The 10000-nt window shown below is 46.8% G+C and overlaps 2 protein-coding genes across 2 annotated transcripts in view; both read right to left on the reverse strand.

Annotated features, from left to right (window-relative positions):
- LOC143297275 (arrestin domain-containing protein 3-like) overlaps positions 1–10000 on the reverse strand; it is a 216104-nt gene that overhangs the window by 190379 nt on the left and 15725 nt on the right. The window lies entirely within an intron of this gene.
- Positions 6689–10000, reverse strand: part of LOC143297064 (uncharacterized) — a 3579-nt gene continuing 267 nt past the window's right edge. Inside the window, exons 2-5 of the mRNA XM_076609236.1 lie at positions 8979–9776; positions 8589–8765; positions 7921–8496; positions 6689–7773 (exon numbers count right to left, since the gene is read on the reverse strand). Coding sequence (XP_076465351.1) covers positions 6689–7773; positions 7921–8496; positions 8589–8765; positions 8979–9776 — 2636 coding nt within the window. The remainder of the gene's footprint in view (positions 7774–7920; positions 8497–8588; positions 8766–8978; positions 9777–10000) is intronic.

A 10000-nucleotide genomic window follows, 5' to 3' on the forward strand; every position in this document is an offset into this window, starting at 1 on the left:
TTAGATAGTGTGCGATCTATTCGATAGAGAAGTGTGAGTCATTAGATAGAGTGCGAGCTATTCGATAGAGAAGTGTGAGTCATTAGATAGTGTGCGATCTATATGATAGAGAAGTTTGAGTCATTAGATAGAGTGCGATCTACTCGATAGAGAAGTGTGAGTCATTAGATAGCGCACTATTCGATAGAGAAGTGTGAGTCATTAGAGTGCGATCTACTCGATAGAGAAGTGTGAGTCATTAGATAGCGCACTATTCGATAGAGAAGTGTGAGTCATTAGAGTGCGAGCTGTTCGATAGAGAAGTGAGCTATTAGATAGAGTGCAAGCTATTCGATAGAGAAGTGTGAGTTATTAGATAGAGTGCGAGCTGTTCGATAGAGAAGTGCTATTCGACAGAGAAGTGTGAGCTATTAGATAGAGTGCGATCTATTCGATAGAGAAGTGTGAGTCATTAGATAGAGTGCGAGCTATTCGATAGAGAAGTGTGAGTCATTAGATAGAGTGCGATCTGTTCGATAGAGAAGTGTGAGTCATTAGAGTGCGAGTTGTTCGATAGAGAAGTGCGAGCTATTCGATAGAGTGCGAGCTATTCGATAGAAAAGTGTGAGTTGTTAGATAGAGTGCGAGCTATTCGATAGAGTGCGAGCTATTCGATAGAGAAGTGTGAGTTGTTAGAAGAAGAAGAAGAAGCAGAGACAGACAGACAGACATACAGACAGACAGACAGACATACAGACAGGGAGATGGAGGAGGGGACTGGAAGGGGAAGGGAAGAGAGAAGTGAGTGACAGAGGAGGTTGAGTGACAGTCGGAAGAGGGGGTGGAGGCGTGAGGAGGAGAGGGAGGGGGGGATGTAGCTGACGAGGAGGTCAGAGAGAATGAATGAATGAATGAATCTTTATTTTCCAACGGTGAAGATATTAGCACTTTAGCCGACTTACACACATCTGCCTTTGTCTATATATATATTATGTGTGTGTGTGTGTGTGTGTGTGTGTGTGTGTTGTTATACTCCGTCCTTATTTGTTGTGCAATACCCTGTTGTCTTAACATGAGTATGTGTGTGTGGGGAGGAGAGGGGGGGTTAGTCTATGTCAGCTATTGGGAATTCTTATAAATTTTGACTAGTTTTAATCTCTTTTTTAATGTTGCGCACGATAATTTTATGTTGGCGTTTACAACGAGCCTGTGGTTGCACAAACTTAATTTCCATGTGGATTAATAAAGTGTTTTTGATTTGAATTGATGCCTATCCTCTCTGTACCTCTCTGTCTGATAACTCAATTCTCTCATTCTCTGTCTGTCTGTCTCCGTCTCTCTGTCTCTTTCTGTCTGAGAGAGAGAAAGAGAAATATGGATGGAGAGAGAGACGGGACAGGAGAAGATAGAGAGGGGGTGGGGAAGAGACCGGAGGGGAGAGAGAGAGAGAGAGAGAGAGAGAGAGAGAGAGAGAGAGAGAGAGAGAGAGAGAGAGAGAGAGAGAGAGAGGGATAAAGAGAACTCCAAACTCCGAACTCAAAACGTTTTTTTTTATTCAAGGATTAAGATTTTTGGCATGGCCCATTCTTCCAACCTGTCCTTTGCAATCAACATCAGTTACAGTAACACATGTATATTTAATAAAAAGGGGAGAAAGCGAGAAGAAAAACCAAACCAAACCGAAAGAAGTCCTCCAGAAGGAATATGATAAAGCACACACACACACACACACACACACACACACACACACACACACACACACACACACACACACACACACACACACACACAGATTGACAGATGGATAAGATAAAGAGAGAGAGAGAGAGAGAGAGAGAGAGAGAGAGAGAGAGAGAGGGGGAGAAATATGTCATCAGTATCCGGATGACTAAAGCCACATTGTTGTTATCATCAAGGGAGAGAGAGACAAAGAGAGACAGACAGAGAGACAGACAGAGACAGAGACAGAGCGACAGAGAGACAGAGAGGCTGTGCTCTTCACTGCATTGAACGATTAGCGATCTTGAAGGGGTTATTAATGGCTTTATGATTTAATTCGAAATTAACGAGCATAGAATGGTCACTAACGCCCAAACGATATCACCCCCACTACACACACACACACACACACTCAATCACACGGCGCGCGCGTTCGCACACACACACACACACACACACACACACACACACACACACACACACACACGCACACACACACGCACACACTTTCTCTCTCTTTATCTGTCTCTGTCTGTCTGTCTCCCTCTCTCCCCACCTTACAGAGAGAGAGAGAGACGGACAGACAGGTCTAGTCAGAAACAGGGAGGGATATAGATTGAAAGAAAGAGAGAAAAAGACAGACAGAAAGAGGGAGGGAAAGAGAAGGGGCAGACAGCGAAGGGGTGGAGAGAGAGAGACAGACAGAGAGAGTGAGAGACAGAGACAGACAGAGAGACAGAGCAACGGTATCCTCTCATTTTTCCCAGTGGTCTCCCATCTGTCCTCTGATCTGACGATGTCCCGATTATTATGATTATGATGTGATATCATTATTATCGTTTTGCTTTAGATTACGGCTATTCTGCACTTGCCATGATTATGATGTGATATCATTATCGTTTTGCTTTAGATTACGGCTATTCTGCACTTGCCTTCTATTTCTATTTCTTTTCTGTCTGTCTGCGTGTGTCTCTCTGAGGTTGCTTCTCATCTTTCTGTAAGTAATGAGAACTCACTCTCTCTGCAACTCTCTCTCTCTCTCTCTCTCTCTCGTTGCAAGCAATAATTGTGCCCGCTCACATTGAAATCAAGGTGAATCACAAGCTGAATTCTTCATCTGACACCCCCCCCTCTCTCTCTCTCTGTCTGTCTCTCTCTTTCTCTTCATCCCTCCATCCACCCCCACTCTCTCCCTCTCTTTCCCTCCCTACCTCTTCTCCCTCCCTCTCTCTCTCCCTCCCGCCCTCCCCCATCCTCTCTCTCTCTCCCCTCTCAATCTCTGGTGATGGAGTGCAAATGAGTTAGGTTTTTTGTTTGGTTGGTTGTTTGTTTTTTCAAACTGGACTCAAGACTATCTATTTATTGATTTGGCCCAAAGGTAACGCGTCTGCCGCGATGACACCACAGGAAGCAGTTCTTTCACTTTAGATTAATGCCGCAGTGGGTTTTTTTTTATTTTTTTATTTTTTTTTATACCGAGGTGCTACACTTCAGCGCCACCCTGTTTTTTTTCTTTATTTTATTTATTTTTTTTCCTGCGTGCAGTTTTATTTGTTTTTTCCTATCGAAGTGGATTTTTCTACAGAATTTTGCCAGGAACAACTCTTTTGTTGCCGTGGGTTCTTTTACGTGCGCTAAGTGCATGCTGCACACGGGACCTCGGTTTATCGTCTCATCCGAATGACTAGCGTCCAGGCCACCACTCAAGGTCTAGTGGAGGGGGAGAAAATATCGGCGGCTGAACCGTGATTCGAACCAGCGCGCTCAGATTCTCTCGCTTCCTAGAGGGACGCGTTACCTCTAGGCCATCATTAACTGTTTGTATGTCGATGTTAGATAGATAAATAGATAGATTGATTGATTGATCAATAGACAGATCAATAGATTGGTCAATAGGTAGTTCAATAGAGAAAAACCCCAATGAATAGATACATAAATAACAATATAAGCAATGAATAGAATGCACGAGTGACCAAATGAACAATAGTTTTGAACGCATAAAGGACCAGATGCACTGCCTTCAGTTGTTGTGAGGTAGACACTCTTTGTTCCCAGCGAAATATATCTAAATGCAGATAGAACTGATTAACATGGCCGATGCCACCCTACTGTTCTTCGAAAGATATTCCGAATACCCCAGCAGTTGCCTTTCACGAAAAGATGTATATTGTCTAATCCTTATATATATATATATATATATATATATATATATATATGTGTGTGTGTGTGTGTGTGTGATATGTATGTGTGCGTATATATATATATATATATATATATATATATATATATGTGTGTGTGTGTGTGTGTGTGTGTGTGTGTGTGTGTGTGTGTGTGTGAGAGAGAGAGAGAGAGAGAGAGATATGTATGTATGTATGTATGTATGTATGTGTGTGTGTGTGTGTGTGATATGTATGTGTGTGTGTGTGATATGTATGCGTGTGTATGTGTGTGTGTGTGTGTGTGTGTGTGTGTGTGTGTGTACCAGCAAGCTGACAAACCAGCCAAAGCCTATGCATATTGATGTACGTTGGCCTTCCGTTTTGTTGCTGTCTTTTTCCTTTAATATTGCTGGAACATTAATAGATAAGAGAAAAAAAATTCTTTTGGGGGGGTGGGGGGGGGGGGGGGAGGGGAGGTAAGGAGGAGGGGGGTATTTCAGAGATAAGAGGGAAAGAATGATGATGTTTTCTGTCTCTGTCTGTCTGTTTTTGTCTCTCACTTTATGTCTCTCTGTCTGTTTCTGTCTCTGTCTGTCTATCTGTCTGTCTCTCTTATGTGGTGTGATAGAATTGTGTGTGTGTGTGTGTGTGTGTGTGTGTGTGAAGTGGGGGTAGGGATTTAAAAATGCTCGCATACGCAAATATTCCAAACCAAAACAAAAAATTTTCAACAATCAAGTGGGCGCTGCCTACTAACAACAAGAAGAGGTGGAGGAGGAATTCTGTTTAATGTCCCGTCACACATATCGGTGATTGAAGACATTTTGTTAAGGTATCCATGTATACATTTGAGTATTATCGGTTAGAAGGGGGTGGGGGATGTGAATGAATGGAGAGTTGGGGGAAACCGGGCAAATAAGGGTGAAATGAGGGTGAAATTTGAAAACAATATCAAAATACAATTACAGGAAATTACTTAAAGGACTTCGTAAAAGAGAAGTTGTTAAGCTGACAAGCGAAACAACTGATAATGAATGCAAAAAGTCAAAAGCATCAACGTTCTCAGTCACTTGTGAAGACACGTTTTCGAGTGCATAAGGCTTCATCAAGCTACAGTCAAAAAATATATGCTTAATTGTCAGGTTACTAAAGCATATGCACTTGACATTCGAACAATACTTGGTCCGTAATGAATTTGACAATAGTCTGAGAGTTAAACTCAGAATTGGTCTGCGAATCGGACCAAAGTCTGAGAGAGTCAACTGAAGAGGTGTTAGAAGAAGAAGATCTGGTGGTGAAATTGGTGATTTTGGCTGAGATGGTGCCGCTTGGTCGCATGTCATGTCACGCGTGCTAAAGCGGACGTGCACCCTCCCCACGATTAGAACGGAGGCACAACACCTCAAGACGCGCGCCAGGCAACTGGAGAAACACTGACGGGACAAGACAAAAGCCACCCACTGGCCACCGCACAGTGTTCTGTAAACGAACAACGGGTGCTAACATCGAAACACAGATGAAGAACAGTTCCACTGGCGGACATAAAGTCGTTTACAGAGGAAAACAAAAACAAAAACAACGAGCATCAGCCGCTAAGCGCTGGTTCTACCACCGTCCTTCTCCAAGGACTGACTCCCTTCAAGTGAAGATAAGGACAAACCGGCGAGGAGCATTTGAAGCACTAGAATTCCGCTCACTCTGTTCACTCAGCTTCCTATACATTTTTTCCCGTTCAGTTGCACGAGACACTTACAAACCATAGAAAACATGACACAACAAAACGATCTCTCTCTACGCTCGAACGCAAGGGGAACACGCACGATGGAAAACATCGTGCACGCGCATAAGAAACACATCCGCCTCTAAAAAATAATCCAGCGACCCACCGGCCCTCCATAAACGTAAAAGAATAGAAAAAAACAGCGGAACTATTATGTCGTCCGTGACAATACCCCCCTCCCAAGATTAAACCCCTGGTTTAAATCAAAACAAAATGTCACGGACTAATAATGTACAGCAGCTACCTATATACATGTTGGGGCCACATTCAGCATTGCTCTGACTTGCAGCCAAGGCGACTGAGATAATCAGCAGCCACATTGTCTCTTGCAGGAATGGCCTGGACGACAAACCTGAACGGCTGCAGCTGAAGTGCCCATCGGGTAATACGCCCGCTCGCTGACTTTGTCCTTTCCATATACTATAAAGGGGAATGGTCTGTTTGTACAACAAAATCAGTCCCATACAGGTAGGACTCAAACTTTGAAACTCCCCACACCAGTGCCAGACACTCCTTCTCTATCGTGGGGTAGTTTTTCTCTGCAGCCGTCAGCTTCCGACTGGCGCACGCCACAGGATGCAGCTCCCCATCTCTCTGTTGGAACAGGACTACTCCCAAGCCTGTTCCTGATGCATCGGTACGGAGCACAAAAGGTTCCCCTGGAACGGGTAATCTGCAGACGGGTGGCGCACAGAAACGGTCTTTCAGATTAGTGAATGCTTGCTCACAAGCCTCATTTCACTCCACCTTCCTTGGACGATCGCCCTTTGTCAGGTCAGTCAAAGGTAATGCGATTTCAGAGAAATGAGGGATGAAACGGCGGTAGTAACCCACCAACCCCAAGAAACTTCGCACCTCTTTCTTTGTGGTGGGGCACGGCGCCTCTCTGATCTTTTCCATCTGATCCTCCTCGGGCCATATCCTGCCTTCCCCTATGCGGTGACCCAAATAGGAAATTTCAGAGCTCCCCAACTCACACTTAGTCGGGCGAGCAGTTAGGGAACACTCCCGTAGACGCTCCAGCACTGCATGAATCACAGTGACGTGTTCCTCATCTGTGACTGGCGATGAGGATATCGTCGATGAAATTATCGATATCATCAGACTCCAGCGGCTGCAACAGCTTCCTCATCATTCGTGAGAAAACCGCGCCTGACGTGCAGAGACCAAAAAGCATGACTCGCCACTGAAAATGGCCCTCTGGAGTGGAGAATGCCGTCTTTGGACGGTCTTCTTCCTCCACGGGTATCTGCCAGTAACCCTTCGACAAGTCGATTTTACTGAAGATTCGTTTCTGACCCAGCTTGGAGAACAAGTACTCGATTTCTGGCATGGGTTCTGCATCGAATTCTACGACCTTGTTGAAACGTCTGTAATCGACACAGAAACGGATCTTGCCGTCTTTTTTCTTCACCAATACAATTTGGGAAGAGTAGGGTGACACGGATGGCTCAATAGCTCCCATATTCAGCAACATCTTTATTTCATCCCGGACCGTGTCACGCTGAGCATAAGGCAGAGGATATGGCTTTGATCTGATGGGCACATCTGAAGACAGCTTTATCTTGCAGGTCTCCAGCTGTGTGCACGCTGGCAGGTCAGTTAGTACATCGCCAAACTCTTTAACCAAGATGCGTAACTTATGCACCAGCTGGTCTGACGCACACCCAATGACAACGTCCTCGGGACCTTCCGTGGGCTCCAACGGAATGACGGGGAGATCTTTGCGCCAAACCGGGTCTGTCCCTTCCCCTTCTGACTCATCAACCACCACAACTTGGATGGATGCACCCTTGGTGGATTCATCAGCGTGTCTTTCAATGAACCGCTTGAGCAGGTTTGCGTGGAAAAGTTTGTCTTTGACACCCACACGCAACTTGTAGTCAGGCTCGCTCACTCGGTCTAACACCTCATATGGTCCTTGCCATGCTAACTCCAGCTTATTAGCCTTAGTCGGTATGAGGATGAGAACTTTGTCACCTCGCTTGAACGTTCGTGATTTTGCCTTTGCGTCGAAATGACGCTTGTAACGAGTGGCTGCTCTGGTCAGGTTCTCCTGAGCCATTGCACAGGACTCGGCGATCCTGTTTCTCAGATCCACCACGTACTCGGCAGCTGTCTTGACTTCCTGATGTTCTGGGTGCACCCAGAGATCGCGCAACACCTGCACAGGACTTCGCACCCTTCTCCCATACAGCAGTTCGAAAGGAGAGAATCCTGTGCTGTCTTGGGGTACCTATCGATAAGCAAACATGAGTGCTGGAATCCAGCAATCCCACTCACGTGGTTTTTCCTGTGCCAGACGCTGCAGCATCTTTTTCAGAGTCTCATTGAACCTTTCCACAAGACCATTACACTGTGCGTGATACGGTATGGTCTGAAGACCCTTAATTGCCAGTAGACGATACACCTCTTGCATGACCTGCCCAGTGAACTGAGTTCCCCGGTCAGTGAGGACTGATGACGGAATGCCAGTCCGTGTCCACAGATTGAACACAGCCTCTGCTACGACCCCTGCGGTGATAGTACGTAAGGGTGCTGCTTCTGGGTAGCGGGTGGCAAAGTCAACTATGACGAGGACGTAACGACATCCTGACTCTGAAGCGGGCTTGATGGGGCCGATGATGTCTAAACCCACACGCGCGAACGGTTCCTGCATCAGCGGCATCTTAACCAGAGGCACTCTTCCCTTGTCAACAGTGCGTTGGCATTTGGGGCATGACTGGCAGTATCGTGCAATGTCTGCACACATTCCTGGCCAGTAAAAGGAAGCAAACACCGATCCTTGGTCTTCTTGGTCTCGAGATGCCCTGACATCGGAATATCGTGACCTGGCGACATTACTGCCTTCCTGAGAGTCTGAGGGACGCACACCTGGTTAATGACTTCATGATGGCCTTCGAACTTCCGCAACAAGACACCCTCCTTCCTCCAGTATGACACCTTGCCACCTTTTGTCTGGTGGCTGACGGCCTCATCACACGACTCGCGTGCTGCCGCCAAAGAGGGGTCACACTCTTGTAACCTGATCAGATCAGCACGGGATGTCCGTATCACTTGCTCTTTTATGGAGAGGGCCTCTGGGACCGACCCCTCCTTCCTTGTCTGCGCCCTGGTCTTTACTGCACCTACAAGCAATGGGTTGGCGTATACTGGTACATGTTCTAGCTCCTCACTGCCCTCCCGCTGAGCCAAGTTGCCAGTGAGGACCTCTTCTACCGGTCACTTCATAACCAGAACCTGAATCCTCCCACAAATGAAAGGGGAAGCAATGCCTACAACAGCCACTGGCAACAAATTCCGGCACCTCGACTCAGCCAACACAACTGGCATCGTATCACCTGTGTAGGCATCAGCAGGCACCAGGCGCTCTGCCACCACTGTGTAGCCTGCTCCTGTGTCACGCAGGCCATTTGCAGGCATACCCTCAATAGTGACAATGCAGCGTGGAGTGTATGGCTTCCGTGCACAGGGGACACACAGAGCCGGTGTAACTCCCTGGGGGACCTGCACGGGACAAGACACCGCCGCCGTATAATGCAACTGTGGACAGTTCCGGGCAATGTGGCCTTCCTTTTTGCAATGGAAGCAGACGACAGCTGATCTAAGCCGTCCCTGTCTACCCTGAGGCGAGACCTGCTTGCTTTGCTCGAGCGGGGTCTTTGTGTCTGTTGGCGGTTGGAAAAACACATTGTGCCGATTTTGCACAGGCCGCTCTTGAGTGCCACGCTCATGTTTAGCCTCTCGGCCCATTCGTTTGGCCTCGGCCAACACAGTGGCCTCCTTAGCCAAGTCATCAGCGTTCTTTGGGCTGACCTTCCATACCTCCATTATCAACTCTGGAGACTGCATGAACAGATGTTTCACCTCCCCAACATTATTTTCATCCTTGCCAGCAGCTACGCACCACAGAGAGAAACAAGCGCGCATCCTAATGAGAAGCTGTTCAAATGTTTCAGCAGCATCCTTCCTCAGTGCCCGGAATTTCTTCCTGTAAGCGTCGGCATCCAGACGGAAATGCCTAAGCAGAGCCGCTTTTACTTTAGCATAGCTGGTAAGATGATCCAGATCCAGTCGCAACACTGCCTCCCTAGCCTTGCCCCTCAACAGCGCGATAAGTCTGGTAGGCCACGACGACTCTCCAGTGACATAGGGTAGCCACTCGCTCAAAGTGTGACAGATAAGCGTCTCCGTCGTCCTTATCACCCAGAGGATCTAAGTTAATGTTCCTGTTCTCGCTGGCTTCTACCTCTCTCCCCCGAAGTTTAAGCTCTTCTCTTCTGAAAGCCTGTTCCTCATCTTTCTCTTGGCGCTTCAGTTGTAATTCCTCTTTCCTGAGTCTCAACTCCTCCTCTTCTTTACA

This window comes from Babylonia areolata, chromosome 22 (assembly GCF_041734735.1).
Source record: "Babylonia areolata isolate BAREFJ2019XMU chromosome 22, ASM4173473v1, whole genome shotgun sequence".
In the NCBI taxonomy this organism is placed as follows: Eukaryota; Metazoa; Mollusca; class Gastropoda; order Neogastropoda; family Buccinidae; genus Babylonia; species Babylonia areolata.